Source organism: Chroicocephalus ridibundus, chromosome 1 (genome assembly GCF_963924245.1).
Source record: "Chroicocephalus ridibundus chromosome 1, bChrRid1.1, whole genome shotgun sequence".
Classification (NCBI taxonomy): domain Eukaryota; kingdom Metazoa; phylum Chordata; class Aves; order Charadriiformes; family Laridae; genus Chroicocephalus; species Chroicocephalus ridibundus.
The window spans coordinates 76,790,124-76,814,272 of NC_086284.1; the positions used below are offsets into that span (position 1 = coordinate 76,790,124).

Genomic DNA, 24,149 nt, shown 5'->3' on the forward strand with positions numbered 1-24,149 from the left:
CAGTGAGCATTACAAACTATACTACAAGGAAATAAAGCAGCAAAACTTCAGGAACACTTGGATAAAAGCTTTTATTCATCTGTGTGGAGGGCCAACAGTTAACCTACGGCCTATCCGTCAAACCCAACTAGGGAAACAGAAAATTAATTAAATAAAATGCATAATTTTGGGGGCTGTGTTTCCATAGGATACAGTATTTTTCTTTGTCAGGTGTTTTTTTTTTCCCTACAAGACCTGTGACAAATCTGCTAATAGCAGAAGCAACCTACAACCAAAGAGCTGCTTGAGTTTACAAGCACCAGGCTCAAAAGAAATGAAAAAGTGGATATTTTAGCATCATACATCTCTGTGTCTCAGCATGCTCGGCTACATTATTCTTACAATAAAACACTGGTATTCCTCAAGGAGTGTATTTACGCAAATACATTAAAACAGAACAATTTAGATTAAACAATAATCACAGAGATGCTCTTGGCTCAGGAGAAACAGCTGTAGTCAACAAGCTCAGAACTGAATCAGAATAAACGCACCTCGAGGCTCACTCTTTATATCCCGCTTGCACTCATGAGTGAAATGGTGCCTAAACATTATCTTCAAACAAAATTACACTTGTCTACAAGAGCCCAGCAATTTCAAACCCTTAATCAGCGGTACAGAGTAACCTGACTTCCCGACACGCGGGTCCCTCACTGCTAATGTCAAAAGGATATTTTGCCTCTAGTGAGTTGCAGGACACAGACGTGCATGGGATCTCAACGCAGAAGACCAGAGGACCATCGAAATCCTTCCTTGACAAGCTAGCCAAAGGATTAGCTGTTACAGACCATACAGCATACCTCAACCCTCGGTATCTCACAACTGACAAAAGAACTAGTTTCTCAGGGTATTCCACTGCAAACCGATAAGAGGCTTTAAGAGCCGTAAGACAGAATAATACGATCTTAGTGGAATCAAGGAAATCTGCAGTTAACTATTAACTCTTAGGTGAGTTTGAAATGAGTTTACTCAAAAACCCATCTAAATTCCACAACTTTATAACTGAAAGTGGGCAAAACGGGCTTACCACTCAAATTCTAGAAAGTCACAACAGCAGCATAATTTTGTAACAGGAAGGTGGAGACACACAACTACAGGGATAGAAGCAAACAAACAGAGCAGCAGAAGAGAAAGAAAACAAAGGTGTAAAACATTTGAGAAAGCGGTCCTAGTGAAGATTTAAGATGTTCGGATTTAACAGTACCTCAAGGCTCCTAAGTGCTAGTCACTTCTGTCTCAAGCCCGAGCTCTCAGGTGGACCCGATGCGCTAATTTACTGTGTTATATTCAGGGGGCCCCTCTGACAGGCACTGAGACGATGGCAGATGCTGTAGGGGCCGGTCTGATCCTGTCAGAAGGAGCCCAAGTCCACCAGAAACTTTTAAAGACTTTGACTCCTGATGTTTTAAACATGTTAATTTTAGAAGGGCATTCTAAAGCAGAGGGCCAATAATCTGAATCCTTCACCAGTTTATAAGAATCCCGCTAGGTTTTTTTTCAGCTGAGTTATAAATAAATAACATTTCACAGCCAGGCGGTAGAAGCTCTTCTTTCCCCCAATCCATCGAATTTAAGCTACTATACTCAGCATCAGTGACGTAAACAAGAGCCACAAATGTACATACTTGTTCTATACCTTCCCCAAACTTAGCCTATGACCTTAAGAGATTAAAACAGGATAAAAACCCTGAAGGTTTAATGTTGCCTAACTCACAGTAATAAAGCTTCAGTTATTTTTTGACTTGTTAATTCCACAATATTAATCAATTCTAGGGGAGGATCCCACAAAGAGTTAAGAGTATGATCCCCCTTGATGCTGAAGTGGCTGGGTAACGGTCACAATTCTGTCCTTCCCCCCTCTTTCTTCCCTCATAAGCTTTCTTTTAACAAAGTTTCTTGAAATCAATGTGTTAAGAGGACTTTGCTTTCTGAGGTTTTAAAGCAGTCTCTTAAATATTGCGGCAGTCATCCTCAAAACACTTGTCAAGATTCAGAGATGTTTTGAAATGGAAAGGAAATGCAGGAAAATGCGTTTTCTCTAGACAGGTCCATCAACTTAAGGCCTAAACCAAGTTAAATTTGTACTTGTTTTCCTTATCTTTTTAAATAGCAGGAAAAATGAATGACAAATTTGGGACTTTGGATTCTAAGACATTCTGGAAGCTACAAAGCAAAAGTAAAGGAGTGATTTTGAAACAGCAAGATTTATTATCTTATTTACTCTTAGAGAACTGTGAGAAAATACTTCTAAGCTGATATAATTGAGTTCAGAAGTGAGAATTTTTCCCCTCAAAACTCTTAATGAAGCTCTTCATTCAATTTAACAATGAGCTACAAAAAATAATGTATTTTGTTTAGAGTTGAAGCTTTTTCAAATCTTATTTCCTTCCCAAACTTGAAGTAGGACCTTTTCTTTGACAAAACCAATGCGATCACAAACTATCAAGGAATATTTAATTTGAGATACAAGCAAGGTTCTTCCTCTCTCACTGAGCACACAGTTAAGCACAACAAACAGCAGCGTTGTATAAAAATAGCATCACGGATGATAGCGATGGTGAGGCTCTACATTAGTAGAAAGGATTTGTACCAACCCTCCTGCTACATTCTTACCCGTCATTCCACTGGTCACTTGCTGCCTCTTCTGCTACCAAGATATCATACTCCTCAGCAGCATACCTCTCCCAGTCAGAGATCTCTTGGCTTTCACCTTCACCATCCTAAACAATCACATTGCAAATTATACACCAACAGATTAATTGTTGAACACATAACTAAGAAGAATTTTAAAGCTTCATACTCACCCGCAACATTGAAAACTGATCCTTCTGTTCATGGTCAAGGTATTTCTCAATGTTGAAAAAAGTATCAAAAAACACATTTGTCAACTTACATCGCTTTAAATCATGCAGAGTAATTTTTCCTGTAAAGAAGATTACAAGATAAGACATTTAGAGCTGAAGTTATCCTTTCCCCAAAGAGGGGGAATGTTATTCAAAAGTTAAGTCATCGTTATGCTCAAGAACATTTGCCACTGGTGTTCCACGCAATAGGAGAGAAGCGAATAGACGAAATTCACGCCTAGAGAAGTGTCCTTCAAAGCGGACAAGACTTTTAAATGTTTCAGATTTGTTACTTGCTTTAGCTGTCATCCTCCTGTCCTTCAATATGTTGGAGTGAGATGCAGTCTACTGCACTTAACTATTAAAAATCATTTAAGCTAATTGCCTAAGCTTCCTCAGGAGACAGAATTCTCCAGTGCGCTAGCCGTTCCTTCCCAAGAAGTGCTTGGGTAGCAGGCAAGAACGTGCTCTGGCAGCAGCCCTTTCTCTCCCTGACTTGAAAAGAAAAACGTACGACAGATGACAGTGTGTGACTACGCTTCATACAAATGAACTTTTCATAGAGATTACTTTGCCACAGTTGTCTAGCCTGATCACTAGTTACTGCTTAAGAGGAAAGCTAAATACTCAGAGGTGGTTGGTTTGGTTTTTTTTTTTTTATAAAGTGATACTTTAAAGACTCAAATCAATGGATCTGTTAACTGTTAGAAGTATTTGTCGGATTGCTCAGAAATGTTACCTTACTTCAAAGCCGAACATTAAGCTTCCGCAGAAAGACTGAAAGATACCAGACATACAAGGAAAGACAGACGGCTATCCTTAAAACTCCCCTTTATCGATTCACCTTAAATATGGCCAGTCTTCTGTTGTCAAAGGGGGGCTAAACGCAGGTGTTACAGAAAAGTCCAATAAAAGCCAGACTTAGAACAGTACTTCCTCAGCACACTGTCCCAGCCTCTAACAAAGCGTAACTCAAGGGCATCAGAGGGAAGCAAAATCCGTATCCCATTTGTACATGGTTGCCACGCTTGTGTTTGTTGCCATCTGAAGTGCCTTAATGTCTTCTGCCTGGCTTATAGCTGATGCTCCAGAATGACACAAATCCCTCATGGCACCTGTGTCGTATCTGTCAGACCCACACAGATGGCTGATGTATTGGGCCATCTCAAGTGGCAGCAACTCTCCACAACCAAGCAACTGGTTTGAATCAGAGTTACATAAGCTCCCAGTTTAAGTTAGACACCTATATTTGGTTGGTTGATTTGCTCGCCAGTTTCCATTTATTGCAATGGGAGCTTAGACACTTAGCACTCATGTAGATGTCTACCATTGTCTCTCAAAGACCAACAAAAAATATAATTAAATTGAGATAATTAATTCAGGTCTTCATAAATTAAGGCATTCCCTTTTTGGTACACAGAGCATCCCGTAGCAAACGGTATCACAGTTTAGCCATAACTGTATGAGAGTACCTTTTGTTTCAAATCAATCCAGTGAAATGTAATTTCACGCTGCTAGTTTTTGTATTAGAAAAACAGAAGATTTTTTTTCTTAATCCACCTTTTAGATGTAACTCAGTTTTTATAAAAAAAAAATATAAATCAATGATTTCAATTGGCTTTCATTTTTGTTGTCCTAAACAACTCTCATCTTGGTTGTGTTTCACAGCCTCCTTTTGTCACCTTCATTATATAGAACGGATACATCAATCTTGTTTCATTTGAAGTGCCAGAACAGAAACATTACTGAAAGCGTCTGCCTTCCAGAAGCACAATGTACAAGACTGGAAGGGAACCCCTAAGTCTGGGAGGCTATTGTAGGCAATCACATAACATAAATGTGTTTTAGAGCTTAAATGCACCCAACACCCCATGCATTATACAAATGCTGGTCTAAGACTTCATTCCACTGATATCTAGGATTGAGCTTCCAGCCAAAACAAACTTAACACTGCTTTTTCATTTACAATTTTATCTGCCTTTAGAAATGTGTTTTCACCTAGCAAATCCATTTTAACTTTGTTTAAATAAGAATGTAAAGCTTTAAGTTTAGTTTTGAGCTACTTCAATTCCCTTAGCATGAAAAAAATCATGTGTCAAAAGACAACTGCCTTTTTAAAATAAGTTTCTTGTAATTTAAATATTCTTAATACTAGAAAGAAGGTGGGCAATAAGCAAGACCATTACTAATCGATTCTCTAACCATAATTGGGTAGACAGTAAACAGAATCACCCTCTTAATCACTCAACTGAAGTGATACTTGAAATTCAAGTAGGAAAAACTCAATGCTTCATCTAGAAGTGTCTAAATGTGAAACACTAGCACATTACATTTGCTGAACAAAAGCATTAAATAAGATAGTCAACAATTTTCTTTTACCATAAAAAATAGCAAACATTAGTATATGCGACAGTGGTTGCTACTCCTATCAAACACTTCAAGAGCAAATAGGTAAGTTCTAAATTTATTGCAATGCAGAGTCTGTACAATAATAGCAACCAGACTGTATGCCAAGTCCTTTTACACACTGGAATTCACATTAAAAAGTATAAGCATAATAAGGGTTATTAGTGCTAACTGTGTTTAAGTGTTGAGACATTAAGTTTAGATACAGGTTGACCTCAGTTGTGTTGAGTTTAACAAATCCCTGAAGACTAATCCATCATGGCTACAACAGATTTATCAACTTGTGAGACAAGTATCAGAAACAGCTCAGAGGTAGAGGCCATCAACATGCAAGATATCACTCTTCACAGTAATATGTTTACCAAGGCATGCAAAAATATTTTTAGTATTGAGCAGCACAGAAGAGCAAACATGAAGCGAGCATCGTCCTCACTTCATAAGGTTTTTTTCACGTGTAAGATGTAAACTGAAGTTGCATCAGCTAACGATCATATACGTCAAATGCAGGTGGGTAGAATGCAGGTCTGTGAAGGTTCAAATGAATGCACAAAATAGAAATAGCCAAATACTAAGAACAGTTTAGTATTCAGTTATTTCTAAGCCTATTGACATGCATTTCCTAAGGGCAGCTTAGGCTTCTAGACTAAAATAAGTCATTACTGATCTACAGAGACCAACACTGTTTCCTCTAAAGAAACTTCACTTAAATGCATACTGGAACAGGTAAGAGGCGTGAACAGAAGTGTCATGAGCTTTTCTTGAGATCATCACTGCAATCAGATAGGGACAAGATTTCATTTAAGACTAAACATGGCTACAAGCCCAAAATAAAAGCCTACAAGGAATTTTAAAGCAGCATATTAAGTTCTAGTATGAAAATGAATGCCTGCCTGCTGTTGGAAGGCCATTCAATTAATAAGCTCTAACAGACTTTAGAGAAAAGACCACCTAAAGGCATATTCTTCGTATGACCAACAGAGTGCTCTTAAGGCTGCATTAGCTCCTAATCCAGGGAAACAGAAGTTAGAGATGGAAAAGGATTTTATTACCTTCATATTGTGGCTTCACAAGATCCAGCATCTGGCATAAACAGTCTTCAAATGGCAAAGGTTCTATGGCCATGTTATCTAATTTTTGGCACTGTTCTTCATAAAAGTACTCCAGTTCATACATAGACAAAGCACCATCTCCATCAAGATCCATGCAACGAAACCAGTATTCAATGCTGAAATTCAATAATTAATAGCAAAGAACTGTTTACATAAACATTTTAATTTTAAGAATTTATATTGCTTGTTTTGAAAGCTACACTACTTACAGGTGTAAAACTAGACTTAAGACTATATTCCATAATGCCATAGAAAGTCATTAAGCAACGTCTACTGTGGTAAGAGCTTCTGGTATTTGACATGTCATACCTTACTGCATTTGAAAACACACTTACTAGTTGTGGGTGGGTGAGGGAGGAGATGACTAAAGCATGTGGCTTTATACAAAAACTCTAGGGAGCCAGTGAAAAATTGAATTGGGCATCAAAAATTCTTTTTTTGTATTAACAAGTCAGTAACACATCTGGCAACAGGTTTCTTATCGATATCCTACAGCTAATGCTAGCTGTATAGTTTCCCCAAATTACTGGCATCATGAAACAACTGCGATTTCCTTTATCTGTGACCCTGTCTGTAAGTAGGCCAATTAGCCTCTTAAAAGTCATTAAAATAGACTTTTACAGCAGCAACAACAGGAGACACCGATAAATAAGAATGATGTAAACTCGGCCAGTTTTCCACTCATGTTTTTATCATTTAGCTTCTTCCATTACAGTTCCACCAGGGCATCAGTGGTCCCTATTTAAAGACTGGAAAAGCAATAAAGTCAGTCTTTATTTCTGTTAAAACACAAATTTGTTCTTACCTAGTTGGTGTCTTCTTGTCCTCTTCAGATATCAAAAACCAGACAAAGTCAGCATAGCTAATTTTTCCATCTTTTTGTGCTTTCCTACCTCTTGAAGGCAAACGAGGGAAAAGATAGAAAGTTTATTTTAAAATACCTAGCTTTTACTAACCAAAATGAAGGATTATTTTCCTCGGTGCTATTAACTATTTATTTATCTCCTACAAGATGTGGTGTTCCTAAGGTGACTTGTCACAGACTGATCATTCAGGATAAGGAGCTTGTGTGCTCTGTTCTGTTTCTACTGCAACGTGTATTTAAAGAGGAAGGCAGCAGCTGGAAGAGGAAAGGACCACTTTGTTCAGAAGGACTTACAGCTTTCCTTCCTGGGCAGCAATACTGCTGCTTAATTGTTAACAGAAGAAATATCTCAATCTAAAAAAAGATATATATATATTATATACAAGCACACATATTTTTCAGAATTTTTATTTAGGTAAAAGAGATGAGAACTTAGAGCGGTACAGAACTCTGCCAGTTACAAGTGTTGGAATGGAAATATGAAGATAAAAGTGAAATAAAAACATTCAGGAAGTAAGTATTTGTGGCAAGAACGTAGTTGTCTATTTCTACTCTTTCACCACAGAACACAGCATCCAAATATTGTCTGAAGACCTTTCTAGTAAAACATCAGGTAGGCAGCTCCTAGACGTATTACATTTTATTTCTGAAGTCCCTTTTTTGCTGTTTTATCCTCAATGTGTCTAGAAAAATATGATGTATGTTTTGTCTCACCCAAAAAACCTGGATAAAGGAGTAAGTTCTAGACATATGCCTGCCAAATGTCATTTCACTCCTTTAAGCTTTTGTAATGGCATTTCTGTTTATCAGTCACTTTCCAGCTGCAAAAATTGTGCTGGCAAAATATTTCAAAGATGAGTTAAATGCCATAACTACACAAGAGTAAGTCAATCCGAGCCACAATAACGAAGAATGACTGTCAAAAATACGAATTAACTCCACTAGAGGCATTTTTGTAAATTTGTTGATGCAATAAGAATTGATTTTACAAGCAGTACCGAAATGCCCAATTCCCTTTGATATTTTTACAGGTTTGAGGGATGGAAAAACAACAACGCCAACATTTCTTTCCTTCCTCATTCCCATCCCTGCTAAACCTTACAGTATCCTATGGTGGGTGAGTGTTCATTCAGATAAAGAAAGAAGAGTAAAGAACTTTGACTGGGCCAAAGGTTCCGAGAGCACTCCAGTTCTACTAGAGTTTAAACTACAATGCTAAATCTTGAAATTCACTGTTCCATTTCAAGGGGAAGGCATTTCCATGGGAATGTCACATTTGATTTAACAAGCAAATATATAAATATTAAATTTGATTTAGTTCAGCATACGAAATACATACCTTGTTACTGCTCCTGAGAAGATCCTCTCTATCATCCTGTTTGATATTGCTGTGAAAAAGGGTTTAAAATAGCATCAATTTTACAGAAGTTATTTTTGCTTTGTATTGTCTAGTTGAAGTTTATTGGAAACCTCTTATGTATACGCATCTGTGAGAAAGATCAAGTGTAGCGCTCATTAATCCTTTTGAGTTCTCTTGGAGAAGATCACTTAACACAAAGTCTCCAAAACAGAGCTAGAACCAACCAGCTTTGAATTCAGGCTTGATGCAGAAATAGTAGCATAATAAAAGTAATTAAATTGTCTGATGAAGTAAAATAGCATTTACCAGTTCTTTGACAATTAAATCATGTTTTCAAGTGCCATTACAGTTTATATGACCTTGGTTTTGGCAAAGAGCCAAAATAAAATTGGCACGTTAATACATAATGAGCATACCTAACCAATTCTGACATGGTTCTATTTCTGACATGGTTCTGATCCATGCTTCTAATTTTAAAACCATTTCAAGGATTTCAGAGACATGTCTTAACTGAGCACTAGCTCTGGAAAGGATATTCAGTTTATCCTGAAGAATTTGTGGACGGTACCCAAAGCAGCACATGACACTGCTCTCACAGAAGAATTACTTCTCATTATTCCAGCTCTGAAATATTTTTTCAGCATTGTAGAAATACTGACAATTAAAGCAGGCGGTTAACCATTAGAACAGTTCATCTGTTATGTACTTATGGCAATGCTATCACCATATTATTCTAGTAGAGACGCTGGTCCCTGCTTAATATTTATCCCCAGAACTGCCGGATAGTCAATTTGTTTCAGACATATGTGCTGCTGCTTTTTATCTACTTTTGAAACACTGAAGCTGTTCAGCCTTCTCAACAACAGCTACATACTTTAATATTTTTGTTACTACATTAAGTGTTCGATCTAGCCTAATTTTACACCAGTGACAGTATGAAAGGAAGGTATTTATGAAATGAGCTGATCTCGTTTTGATATGCAAAAAAATAGAAGTTTAAGACCAAAGTTGGGTTATGATGTTCATTTTATGCTCTTCTTTATTCTAGTTCTCATTAAGCAGCAGCTGTTAAGCTTTATGCAATATTCCATGGTTTAAAGGATGCAAGACCATATTGCAAGTGGCATGGCATCAGTTCTGCTTCCTTTCTGTAGCGTACTAACTTAGTAGAGCAACCTCTCAAATGAAAGCAGCTTTCCGTCCAGTGTCCTAAACTGTAGTTAGACTTCACTGGGTGAGTTTTCAGAAGCAATCAGAATTTGTTTATTCCTCTTAATGTGGGACAATATTCCATAATCACTTTCTGCTTAAGTAAGCTTTCCAGTCCTGAAGGGAATACTTTTAAGATGACAATGGATACAAAGCATCCAAAAAAAAAAATAATCCAACAGTTCTATACAAGCTACAAGAATATTTAAAATAGGTACAATTGTGCAAGACTACAGAATCACAGTCATGGTATATTGTGAATGCAGAAAACGCAAAGCTCTTAAATAGTATTAAAACGAGATGTACTGCAGCCAAGTTAGCAAAATTTAAAATAAGCTAAGTACCTGAACGTATGTTTGCTTTTTTCTACTCTTTCCATACCTTGCCGTAAGAGGCATGCTAGTTGAATGATATAAGTAAAATGGATTGTTTCCAGGATAACAACCCAAAACTGCCAAATGGAGCCATTTATAATATACCAAGACTTAAATGATTTTTTTTTAGATCAAGCCTACACACTTACAGATTTATTTCCTCCTCTACTACTTTGCCAAGATCAGAATTCAAATTCAGAATTTTCCTCAAATTTGGTATTGCCAGACACAAAGCAACATCACAGATGACTTGTCCTGCTTTTTTCACTAGTCAGCAGGATCAGCTATACCAACAGACTCATGAAGCCTGGCCTTGGCGGTTAACCACTTCCTCAATTGAAAGTTTACAGGTCATTTAATAGATGTAAACAAAGGTGCTTTATTTGTCATACCATGATCATTATGTCGAGCTAAATCCTTCCGATCAATATAGAGGTCATGGTCTGTATCCAGCTCCCAAAATTTGCAATAGATAACATAAAAATGTTCATATGAGAAGTACTCTGTCAGCTGGTTAATATCAGCTTCCTCTTCCAATAATGCCACATTCTATTATCAGAAGGATAAATAGAACACATTAAAGAATTTGTAAGACATTTGTTGAATGATCTGAGTTCTCATAACCAAGTTAATATCTAGTACTATTCCAGTGGGACAACTTCTATCTTCAGAGACAGTGCACACCATGCAGCATGACAGCAAAGACTGAACACAAGGTAGAAAATTAATGTGTCCATAGAAGAATGAGGAGATCAGCCAGACTTCTGCTAATGACATATGCATTTATACAGCTAATTTTATCTAAACAGTGACATTTAAGCATATTCTGGTGTATGAGAAGTAATGCAATTGAGCCTTCACCAGTTTTTGGAAAAGAAAGAAATGGCACTTATGTTACTCCCTTAAACGTTTATTTAATGCAGTTTTTAAACTTGTAGAAACATCTGTCTTGCAAAATTTTAGACATTATGTACCTGCAAAAAGTTGCTTTTCCTGAGCTCATTACAAGTTATTTTCCCAGACCAGGACCTATTTACTGTATAAAATATTCTCTGTATAACCTGCAAGAAAAAGAAAAGGGAAAGGTGATCTTAGGTACGCTAACTAAATACCCTCCCAAACATTTGTCAAAGGTAAGTCTTAGCTCAGGTGCACTGCAGAACTCCATCTTTCTGCTATTTCTGTTCTTCTCGTTACTTAGCAGGTTGATGCTTCTCTTATATCATATTACCAAACTATTTCTAATTCTATATCTAAACTCATCTTGACAAATCTTATTTCAATGCTGCAGTACCCGTATCTCACACACTAAAGTTGCGAAATACTTATATGCTATCCAGAATACGTCTGTTGGCAATTTCACTACCTCCCAGTCTTCCAGATCTACATGATATCATCTAACAAACCTATTAATATATCTCATTATTTCAGATCTAAAGATGTATATTTACTGTAAGAATATTTTACTTCATAAATGAAGTTACAGAACTAGAATTGGGACTGTTGCTACTTCTAGAGTCTGCGAATACAACAACTCAACATCTGACAAAAAAATACTTCCTGCAGGTGCAGAGAGAATACGTTTTTTCCCCCCCATTTAATTTTATTCTATTTAAAGTTACTTGAAAAAAACCTGGTTAACAGTATTTAAAGAAGTACATAAATGTTTTCTAATTGAAGAACAAAAAAAATAAAAATCTATGCAAGAAAGAAGGCTAGCTCTTGTGCCATGAGTGATATCAGAACCAGAAAGAAATCCATTCAGTTGAGTATCCAAGACTTTTGTTTAAATCAGTTTTACAGGTCTATTATTTTGGTAAACTCATCCGTTCAGCACCATTTGCTTAGTTTTAGTTTACAAACAGAAGACTTTAAAATATGGGTTTTGTTTCTGAATTTTTTTTTAAACTGAATTCAGTATTCACCTCAATTACTTTGACTTAAATCAACCACATATACTTTTCAAGTCAGTTATTCACTGCTAACAAAAGCAGACAAAAAACATCTAAACATATTACACACTATAACTGCTTAACTGGAGATAAATTATACCTGCTAATTAGCAAGACCTAATATTGCATGTGTAGCATTTTGTTTGCAACACAGTAGTTTCGAGCTAAAAGAACCAACTCTTTAGAAATCCTTTTCCCCCAAGTAAAACCTCTTCCAAACTAAAGACTTCATTATTTAAGTTTTTATCACTTCAGACCTTAATTGCAGTAAAGCAATAGTTTAAACAAACCAATCATTTCTAAATTACAAATGGTAGAGTAATTTATTCATAAAGTTTTAAAGTAAAGCTTAAACTGTATCATGCAGCAAGCTCTGCAGCTCTTACTTTGAACAAGAACAGCTGGTTCAATAAATCCAGAAAGGAGAATAGACTAGCCTACTTCTGAAACTTAATTAGCTCAGTTCTAATTGTGAGTTTAGGAAAGGCCCATTTTTGGCTTATACTACAAAGCAATTTTTTCTAAAAAGGTTTTGTCTTCGCTTTGCAACTTAATCCATCTGCATGTCATTATCTCATCTGTTATACATTTAACTGGTCTAAAAATAAAAACAAAATTGAATGTTTGCTAAAGACAACTGGGAACAGACTTAGAAAAACCCTGTTTTCTAAAGCGAATTGAAGCAGAATATAAGCAAATTGTCAGAGAATTGCTTCCTTTACTGTGCTGCACGCTGGTTTTGTCAGAAGGGAGAGGAAATGGTGCAATACAGAGATTACAGTTTCAAGAATTCATAGTTCAGATATATACATAACATACTTTCAGACTAAATGTAGTATCTCCCTTGTCTGGGCAATCATTTTTAATATATTTCAGCTTTATCTTGAACTCATGTTCCTAACCTTAACACTTAGACTGACCAACCAACCTATAGCATAGCCTAGAAGAGAGAACTGATTGCGATTCTTCCATGGTTGAACAACACTTACAAGATACCTGCTCCACTAAAGAGATGTGTGTAATATATGCATGCATATTCATGCATTTACATTGTATATACATGTATGTATATACAAATACAGCAGAAAAATGTATCATTTAACTCATAACTGGAAATTAACATGAACAGACATTAAATCTTCAACTGCAATGCTTACAAAATCCTTTCAATTAAGTAGTTTCATGTAGCAAGGGTAAAGCTACTATAAACAGAGGTATGAAATGCCTTACTTCATCTTCGAGAGAAATCATTTATAATTATTACTAATAACTTGCAGGACAGAATTTTAGAAGACTGTATTGAGCAAGAGTAACTCCATCTTAAAATAGGACAAGAAAGGGCAGATAGTCCTGCCATTTCTGGATCTGCAGAGTAGTATTCCAAATATTCTTGCTATATTCCTAACAATACCAGTTTACTTTTGGGATTTTTGATTAAATACGGATTTCTGTTGAAGACCACATTAAATTTTGTTAGTAAAGTACTGCCAGCACTAATTTATTCAATATTGCTAGACTCAGGCCTACTCAAATAAGCTGCTCCTCCAAAGAAAAGTAACTGGAAATGGCAAGAACTTTTCCCCTCCTATGGTCCTTTAGGACAGGCGGCGAGCTTTCATAATTTTAAGCAGAGCAGGCTTTGATATAACCCAGATTCCATTAAGAAATAAAACTACTCACAGGCAGAACATTTCCTTCACACGCATCTGACAAGAAAGTTCTAGGAGCTCATGTAATCATTATAACAAGGAGCAAAACCTAACGCAGCCGGACATACTCGATGGGCCGGCAGTCTCTGTAAGAAGGATATGAGGAACCAAACCCAAACGCTTCAAAAAAGCTTCCACAGTTTTGGTCTGGGTCAAACTATAAGCTGGATAAAAGACGATCAACTCTGCATGTTTTTTGTTGGAGAATATTCATTAAGTTATTTTTCACATGCACAAAGAAAGCGAACTGAATGTCATTTTGAAGAATTTTAGAGACTTCAGTGGAACCAGCTGTCTAGTCTATAGTTGAGCAAATCTAGTGTCACTGATTTTTCCCTTGGGTATAGAAAGAATACTTCAGTCACCTAACTCCAGGAAGAGAGAAATGGAACTTTTCATGTATAAAACCTGCTCAGAAAGAAAAATCCCCAGAGAGGAACGCAGCACACAGCTTCACAATTACCATTATTTTACTTAATGCTGAACATAATCATGTTAACACAAACTTTTCATTCAAAACTTCATTTAATTAAAACAAGCGTAAGGTCAAGATTCTAAGAAGTACAATCTATAGCCACAATCAAGTGTTTAAGATAATAGTCTGCTCTTTGTTTAATGTTCATTACGTTATCCTGCATTATTACAATTCAGTGTTTCTCTTATTAGTATTAAGTTCACCAATTTCTTATAAATGTTAAGAAAAACTATACGATGCTTAAGAAATTGAGTCTTTCTTCATCAGATTTCTAGTTAAGTAGAAATGACAACTGACAGCATACTCAACTTTTCTCAAGGGACAAACATGCTTATACATATTGACTAATCTTAGTCATTTTGATTTTCCTACTTGGTTAATAAAAAATAGCTTTTCCAAAAAAAAAAAAAATCACTCACTGTGGTAATGTACCGAGAATGAAATTCAGATGCTTCTTTTAAAAATGATAGGCCAGGATGACTATTCACCACATCCTACAAAAAAGAGAAATAACAATATTCCAAACAGTATTTATTAATGACTACATAAAATAATTAGCACAGAATAGCACATCTGCTTCCTGAACCAAAACAGTTCAAATTAAGTACCACAATCGTTAATGAAAACTTCATTTAGAACATGCTTCATGTAAATAACACTACTGACTTTTTTTTTAATTATCTTTTAAAGAAGCCAGAGAAACAAAAGCTTTCTTGTATTTCAGATGGGATGAAGATTTTGAACACTGCTGACTGTTGCCGCTTGAATTTCTGTGTCTGACTATGATTCAGTAAAAGCCAGTTTAGGTTTTATTCATCTATTAGTAAAGGTGTTGGTTGCCACCCTTTGAGAGAAGCTGTATTAGGTCTTGAATTCATATACCACTTTTTCCTTTGCTCACCAAAGGGCCTCCTTGACTTAAATAACTTCAACTGCTTTTCTAAACCATAAGGATTCTGATACATGTGCTATTCCTGCAAGCAATTTTAACTCCATGCATCTTACTGTAGCTCTTAAAAATACCTCACCTTATTTTACAGTTAATCATTTTATATAAGTCACTCACTATCGTCTCAGTGGACCATAGGAAGTGAATTACACTAGATATTATCAATAAACTTTAATGAAGACCATGAAAAAGCATGTTTAGCTCAAAAACCAAAATAAATCAGGGCTTTGCCAGCCCATCATTTTGTTGTGTTTCCAGAACTAGTTTCAGTTGCAATTTACTTGTAAAAAAGGAATGAAGTCTTCTTGCACCAAGTAGTTACATCCAGGGTTCATTAGAAGATGAACAAACTTTGCAGCATCATCATAGCAGGTCTGAAGTATTCTGAAATGTAAATATTTCCATTTAATATTCTACAGAGAAGATTGCTCATGATACCTTGTATGGGCATCCTAGAGCAAGGCCTATAGAACTGCACCTACAACATTTAATTCAAAAGCTAATTACAAATGTTAAAGTACACTCTAAGTGAACTTATCAAAGCAGTACTGTCTCATACATTTAGGTAAAGGAGGTGGATACTCTGTGTTATTGATTACATGAAAGGACATTTTTCAGTTAGAACTGAAGGAGAACTAGAAAGAAGAAAAAGTGTTTTGTCCAGAATTGACATCTACAAGTTAAGGCCATGGTTTTCACTTTTCCCCATAAACAGCCAGTCATTCACCAAACACTTTAAAAATCTATGAACATGGTAAATAAAGGTTTGTTTGTTTGGGTTAAAGGGATGATTTACTTACATTTTCCCAGGTACAAATTTGCTGTTGATGGTTGATTGTGGGAAAGTGTTTTATTCCCCTTTATAAATTGGAACTCATTCAGAGCTTAAAATATCACATTTCAATTAAAAAAATGCAGTACTTCTAAAAGAAAGTAATCTACTTACTTCCGCCACATTGCAACAAATTTATGAACTGACACATATCCTGTTCGTTCACCTCCAGCACAATAAAACAAAGGACCTTTCCAGTAAAGAGGGCATTCACAAGCCTAGAATTTAAGTATACATCGAGTTAGTTCATTGATTGCTTATCTGAGGGTCACTCCTTCATTTAGAAGTCTTTCAAAAATTAAGTTTTACAAGTGTTAAGAAGAAAACATTAAGGACTGATTTCTTTTTTCAAAAATTGTTTCTGAAACCAACTGCACCTTCCAAAATAATTAATTTCAAGCAACTGCTTTAGGCTGAAATCCAAAAGTGGAAAGCAAAACACAGGGCAACTTGCAGCATTCCTAATAGATGAATGCAGTCACATGCCCGCTCTGTCCAGACTCCAAGCAGCTGAAGAGTCCATACTAATAAGCTCTGCTCAAGGGCTGGATATCTTTAAGCTGAGCTCAAAACAGTACAAGCAGTTCCAGTTCAGAAGCTGTGTAACAAGTTTACATTTGTCTGTCCCAGAGGATGGCTCAACTCGCCTGCATCTTGCATATGCATACACATCTATCCAATTTTAAGTAGTAGGTCAGCCTGCCCTAAGCAGCAGTATCTCACTTCAGGATACCCAAGTTACACCTTCACAACTTCAATGCTTCCGTATACCTACAGTGCTGCTTCGGTGTCTGCTCCAAGCTTCCTCAGCCATAACAGCTAAGTACATATGAGCACATAACAGCTTTCGCCGAAAACTGATTACAACTTGGAGTAGTCACTCATGCTGGCATCTCTGAGAATCTCGTGGGGATCTCAAATAAGACTGCGAATACTGCAAGACGCATAAGGTCACTGGAGTAAGAGGACAGTTATTTCTCACGCAATAGTTTAACCAGTACTTTAAAAAAAATAAGAAAGAGTGAGCTTGATGAATACTGTCCTCAGCCTGAGAGACTTTTCCCTATGCTTCAGGAAGGTGCCTTTCATCACTGAGTTGTAGGTGACTGGACCCTTCCACTTTTCTTGCTGAGAGATAAGGGTCTCTTCCACCTCTCCTCACTTCTTTGTGGAAGTGACCAGTGGAAGGTGAGAATCCTATCATTCAGCTTAGCAGTTAAACACTTCTGGTGTGGCAAACAAGCAGTTGCTGAACACTCAGCCCTGCTCTTGTGAGAAGTCTTTGTTTCTGTTTTCTAGACCTTGGACTTTAAATATAAAAAGACAGGAACAGGGATGAGAACCTGAGACTTATTACCAAGACCATGACTTGCAGTGATATTTCAAGCATTGATTCAACATAACAAAATGGAAATTTAAGTTTCATTTAATTAGCCTATTGTCTGTTGCACAGAAGTTAAAAAATATTTACTGCTTTCTAATTTTCACTCTGCCATAACTCTAAATTAGCTCTTCGGTAATAACCAGAGGGCTATAATCTCAAGTTACCAAGCTGTTCTGTCTTTCAATGCCTTTACAATGGAGGTTCGTGACAGAACTGAATGAGAAAAAACAGCGTGGATGCCTGAAAACAAAATGCATATTAACAGTGCTTTTGCCTTAAGTCTGTTGGTCAATACAGAATGCAGAACAACATACCATGTCCCCTTTGGTATTTCATTGTTTATACAACTAAAAAAAAAATTGTTCATGTTTTAATGTTTGTTTCTTTTTGTAAGCAAAATGTAGGGCTATTTGAGACAAAGTTAATGCAAAGATTTCTACACCTAACCGTGCTATCAACAATGTTGAATATGACGCCTTACTGGTACTACCTTGTAGGAGATGAAAACACATAATGCAAGAAAACAAAGCACACAACTCATTTTTCCTTTCCATAGGTGTACAGTACTAAGAGCTGACAGCCAGCAAGTTCTCACCTTTGCAACCTTCCCCATGTCTTCTAACGTTGCCCTCTCATTTGGAAACTCAGAGAAAGTTCTCTCAATTTTGGCAATCACAGCATCTATATTCACTTTTTCCTTAGGACATCCTCGAGGAAAATAGAAAGTTGGAATGTTTTGACTAAGTGATGGTGGCAAAGTTTCTTCCTTCTTTGTCTGAACCTAAATAGATAAATACACATTTGACTGTCGGGTACAATGAAATCACATACAATAGTCATCCTCAGATGACTTGAATCTCTTGGTATTATATGTTACAACACACCTTCAAAAAGATTTTTGATGATAGGCTGAATAAGCTATTTAAGAAAGAGCACACTGGAAAAATTCATGAGTATTTCCAAAACCTGTCATTTAGAAAGATTTCTAGGATGTTAAAAATTTAATAAAAACAACTGCAGTCTTCAACATCTCAAGTTTCAAGATTAATACACTAGACAGCTTCTTGGAGACATCTGAAATAATGCAGGTTATAAGATCAGTCTCAGAAAAAAAACCCTTCAATTTCTAGCTTAACAGACAGGTCATGAAATAATTTGCTTTTTGACATATTTCTAGTTTTACAGCTTCAAACTTTTGAAATAAGCATGACAATTTTGTTACAAACCACCAAACTGTTTAACTTAGTTACAGTGAAGATTGTTTGGGTTGTTGTTTTTTTTTTTTTATCCTAAAAAATGCTTGACTTTTATAAAGGTAGTAAAGGATTCCTGCAGAGGGACTTTCTTGGTAAACTATACACAATTATGGCATAAGAGCTTAGAAATCTGTTTCTCAAGAATTTGTGATATACTGTACTATTAAAAAAAAGTGACCAGTAACAAGAGAAATTATTTGTTTAAATGCATTTAGCTTCAGTAAAGAACCATTTACCTTGTACTTAGTTTCCAAATCAAAGTCCAATAAGGCAGAGAAACAAAGACAACAAGCAAAGTAACAATAGTTATGTGGCAATTCAAAGATAGCAATTAAACATGAAGTCTTTCATCCCAAGGCCACTGTTCAAATGTAAAAACAATGGTTAATGCTATAAGGTGGCTCATCCTAGTGTTAAGCACGTTAAATATCCTTAATTCCATCTCTCATTTCCAAACAGAATTAGGGGGGGCAACCAAAACTTCCCAAAGCCCCAACCCTTGCTTTACTCCTTATCACCTTTGTCAAAATGCCTGTAAAGGTACCCTGCTTCTTTCCTACCACAATCAAAATCCTTCCTTACATCACTGAAAGAACTAAGTGCTTATGGAGAGCAGATTTTAATTTGGAGGGTTCCAACCTAGAAGCCTTCACTGGAATGCTACACATGCTAAAAAAAGCCTGAATTAACCTTTCTTTCCCCTCCTCTGCATTTGAGCCAGCATTCCTCTTCACAGCTGCAGAACTGCTCGAGCTACAAGTTTTATTTCATAGAGGAAAAAGTTACCTTGAATCTGTAATACCTAGAGTCAATGTCTGTCATTTTCTAAGAATCCTGTAAATTACAAGTTTTGATACCCATTGTTAGTTTAGTAGTCCAGTTAATGAGGTATCAGCTTCGAACAAAAGTGCCACAGGGCATCAAAAATTCCTTCCAACCACAGACTTCCAAACTTTTGGGAAGAATAAGGATAGCAACATTTTACTAAGTAACCTTACTACCAGCACTACAAATAGTGGATACAACTGGATTAACACCTTGTTTCATTTTAGAAAGCCAGCATCTGGGCTTTAGTAGAGCCCTAACATTACCCTATGCAAAACCCAATGAAAGACCTGTTCCATGGGCTTGGTACCACAGTGAGATAGCTGGCATGCTTTTGAGCACGGGCAATCAAACCATCTTAACAGAATCAAACTCTTACATTCGTTCAAACAGTAAGTTTATTTTATTTCCTCTTTTCCCCATTTACAAGATCTGCCTGGATAGCCACTCAAAATGCCACCGAAGCTCAGGTTTTCCAGTTCTTCAGAGATGCCGGATGAGGTGTACCTCACCTGAGAAAAGGGTAAGTGTCCATTATGGACTACTAACATCCCCTGAACATTTCAGGCAATGTGAGGTAAATCAGTGTTTCAAGAAAACCTAGTACAGAGAGACAAGGCATTTTTAAAATCCACAACTCGGAAAATTTAAAGCCTCAGATTAAAGAAAAGCTTCTTTTAAAAGGAAAGGTAGGGGTCGGGGAAGACTACATTGGAAAAGGTCCCAAGAGAAGAAAAAAGTTTTTCAGACTTATTTGTTCAACAGAAACTTTATATTTTCTCAGAAACTATTAATTTACTTCAAATACCTCAGAGTACACAATAAATGATTTCCATTAGCCCAGGTTAAAAGCTATTCTTAAATGCACATGGAGATCTCAGTTCAGGATTTGTAGTAAGATCCATCCTAGCACGTCTAACTTCCTTGGGTGTTATTTGAGACAGTTATACAACAAAGGGTTTTATTTATTTATTTTTCATCCTTTTATCTGTTGTAAACATGTTTCGGACCATGACTATGAGGTAGAAGTTAAGCAACAGATTTGTAACTGAAGATAGACATATGGTAAAAGTTAAAATTGATTTTTTTAAGATAAAAGTGTTATGTTTCATAAGCATGACTTTGAATTCAGCATGCTTAATATAAAAAAATATATGAAATTTAATCTGTAAAATAGTATATTTGCTTGACTCTAAACCCAAGTACAGAATACAAGCCTCTCACCACAAGACAAAATAACTCCCCCTATATTGAAAGGTGTTGCCTATTTCTACATGCTGGTTTCTCAAAGTCGGTCAAAGAAGAAACTATGAAAATGCTTCATTTGCATTAGAAAATATATGATCACTTCACAGTCATTTCTGATAGATTTATTTGGTGCCTACATATAGGCATCTAGTGAGAATATCATCTAGGGCACAACCCAAAATGCCCTTGAATATTCCACGTGGTATCCAGCAGACAGCTCAGAGCGCTCTGCATCTGCCACACAATGTTCTGAGCCCACTAATGCTTCTTAAATGCCATTAGCAACTTGCAATTGGACAACCGAATTGTACTGTTAATGTCAGTCAACAGAGGGATAAGAGCCTGTACCAAGAAAGAAACAGGTCATCCAAAACTCTCAGCTCCAACTAAGGCGCTATAAAGTTAGTATTACACCTCCTCTCTCTCCTCTCCTTCCCAAGAAAGGCCAGGGATTCTCCTCTTCTCTCAGCCTGAATCCCATCTGACAACCAAAACGATCCTTGTACAACTGAAGCTGCTCTGCTGTATGCGCTCTAATGAAGGAACGCCCAATACTAAAAGGGCTCAGAAAGCTCCACTGCTCTTATTTCAGCTAGTTACTTCTGTAGATGCACAAATTGTATAGCTGATGAAAAGAGTCATTCTGTTATTTGAGGGCAATTAAGTTGCACTAATTGTGTGAGATTAAGATGTTCTATATTAACTATAACTTTAACCAGGGAATTTCTTCATTACCTGCTAGAGGTCTGCTAACAACGAATCTTTGAATTGAAAAATCTGCAGCAATAGTCCATTATTCTTTTTACACACACAACTATTTCATTTCAGTGGTTAATTTAACATTTAGAAAGTGACCTACATTTTCTAATGGCTTTAAGTTAAAACCTTTAATAGTGGTACCAGTAAGCTAAACTGACAAGAGAGACTGGTTTGGTAAGTGAAGATTTTCACTGGAACTTGCCAAGAAATAGCACAAAAAATAACATGCTTGGAGGTAAGGATAACAGCTGTATAAGCTTGTAAATAACTCATACAAGCAGATGTGTGCTGCAGCGTTAGGACTGAATGGTGCATTAGCCTTTGCAATGAGTATATGTAAAGTCCAGAATCCATAATTAAACTGCAGTGGCAACTTAACGATACAAGTTTTATGTAAAAGATGTGAAGTGAGGATCCCTTGAAAAGTCCTTTTTTGTAATAATGTAAACAAACTTACATAACATTTGTCTTTAACAGAATTCAAGAAAACCTTTAATATTGAACCAGTTTTTATTCCTGACATATACAACCATACAGTTATCCAACACTTACTTGCCTTGACTTTTATAAAGGAGGAAGTGGAAGTTTATATCCCAATGGGGTTACCGTTCAAAGGGAAAATTCCCCATTTTATTTTGCAGCTCTCCAGATAATACTTTTCCAGCTGTTGACAGTGAGTGTAAAATAAACCCATTATTACTATATTGTAATTATAATGTTAGTAAATACCAGAGAACATGGATATGCCTCACTCCAAAGAGAGAAGTTCAGTCGTCTTGCTAGATAGTCTTATATCTACCAACAAATGAGTCACACTCGGCAGTTAACTTGGTTCTAAGCAAAAATGAAGACAGTGAGGATTTTAAAACGAGGTGCCCTTTTCCCTCTCTCTCAACTGAAAGAAAGAGCTGACACTATGATAGAGTTGTTCAATGACAGGATGTACTTCTGAAATAAAAAGGAAGGGGGTGCTTGTTCCCAGATATTATAAGATTGTATATTCAGTCAAGTCTAGATATACATCTGCACATAGATACTACCACCCAGAGGTACTGAACCCCACAAAGTGGTCGATTATGTGGATTCAAATGCAAGTGAGAGAAACCTCACTGAAAAAGGGCTTGCTGGAAAAGGAAACATGGTAAATATGTTTATGAATGTAATATTTTTTAGACAGCTTACTCATTAAGACACAAGCTCATTGAACTGATTTGATATTTGCATTATTTTGACATGACTACGGAAAAAGATAACTTCATTCAGAAACACTGATGCTTTCTAGTATCTGACAGACAGCGACAATTGTTATGCCTGTTTCTCTGAAAAAAAGCCATTTAAAGCATATTTACAGAGTTAGTGTTCAGCTCCTGCTGTATTATTTGACATGGATTTCCATAGGGATATCCACATCAGAAAAAAGTCAATGGAATACATACAACAGGGTCAAGACAATAGGCCCCCCCCCCAAATTTCACCTCACATTTATGGCCAACTTCATGTTAAGTTTTTACGAATAAGCGGTACACCACAGTCCCAAACAAAAAATGGCATTAAATACTGAAAATACTATAAAGACATTTTTACCTATCAAATAGGTACAAGTTTGGTTCAAATCCTTAGTATTTTTAACTAGGGAATTAAAAAAAAAAGCAATGTTGCAATACTTCTAAAATGTGCAATGCGTACGTTAATCTAGTTCTTTAATAGACTGGGTCTTCTACTCTTATGTATCACACATTATGCTAATGTTACCTGGGTAAAACAAAGTATATAATAAGCTAAGAGGATTTTCTGCAGAGGTATGCTATTCAGCCTTTTAAATCCTAAAATCCCCGCAACCACCCATGTACAATCACCCAACAAAAAAAGCAGATGCTGCATGAAGCTCCCCGATAAACAGGAGAAAATGGAAGTCAACAGGGAGACCCAAAGGGCAATAGGATGGTAGTGATGAGACTCAAATGCTGCTTAGCACATGAACTTGAAAATTCCAAGTAATGGAAGGTAATCTCCTTTATTAAACTCAGTAAGTTCTTACAGAACACAAGGTGTCCTACAGTCTATCAAGTAAATTGGCAATTGTGAATGTAAGAAAGTGTTATTAGTAAGTAGGCTCAAAAGGAGTACCTGACCAGCCTTCCTGTCTTTCTGTTCATTTTATAGCCATTAGTCCAAGTCTGACCAATAAAGTCTCAGGAATATTTCAGCTTAACCTACTACATATTTGGCTGCACTGTGAAACTCAACATTTCCCTCTAGGTAAGTGATACGATCAGTAGTTTTGTGGAATTTAAATTTTGAAAACACTAGGTAGAAGGTTTATGCTACTATTGTCTAGAAAAGAGTTCAGTCTCATTTGGAAGGAAAAGACATTAATTTAGAAAAATCTGTTCCAACACCTCAAATATTTTGGCAGGTTAAAGTGCCTTCAAAAATCCACTTCAGGATAGGTAAAGTAAGCTTACTACCAGAATTTTCCTCAGGACAAGCCCAGAGAAACATCTCTTCTGTAACACCAGCTCTCTTGATCTTGTGGTAGACATTCAGATTTCCACTTA

General features: G+C 36.4%; 1 protein-coding gene across 4 annotated transcripts in view; it reads right to left on the reverse strand.

Annotated features, from left to right (window-relative positions):
* PPP2R3B (protein phosphatase 2 regulatory subunit B''beta) overlaps positions 1-24,149 on the reverse strand; it is a 53,367-nt gene that overhangs the window by 3,984 nt on the left and 25,234 nt on the right. For all 4 annotated transcript variants that reach the window (XM_063340422.1, XM_063340413.1, XM_063340440.1 and 1 more), the window contains exons 3-13: positions 18,099-18,284; positions 16,234-16,337; positions 15,569-15,671; positions 14,758-14,832; positions 11,177-11,263; positions 10,595-10,751; positions 8,599-8,647; positions 7,200-7,289; positions 6,335-6,510; positions 2,841-2,959; positions 2,650-2,756 (exon numbers count right to left, since the gene is read on the reverse strand). In XM_063340422.1, the coding sequence (XP_063196492.1) occupies positions 2,650-2,756; positions 2,841-2,959; positions 6,335-6,510; positions 7,200-7,289; positions 8,599-8,647; positions 10,595-10,751; positions 11,177-11,263; positions 14,758-14,832; positions 15,569-15,671; positions 16,234-16,337; positions 18,099-18,284 (1,253 nt within the window). The remainder of the gene's footprint in view (positions 1-2,649; positions 2,757-2,840; positions 2,960-6,334; positions 6,511-7,199; positions 7,290-8,598; positions 8,648-10,594; positions 10,752-11,176; positions 11,264-14,757; positions 14,833-15,568; positions 15,672-16,233; positions 16,338-18,098; positions 18,285-24,149) is intronic.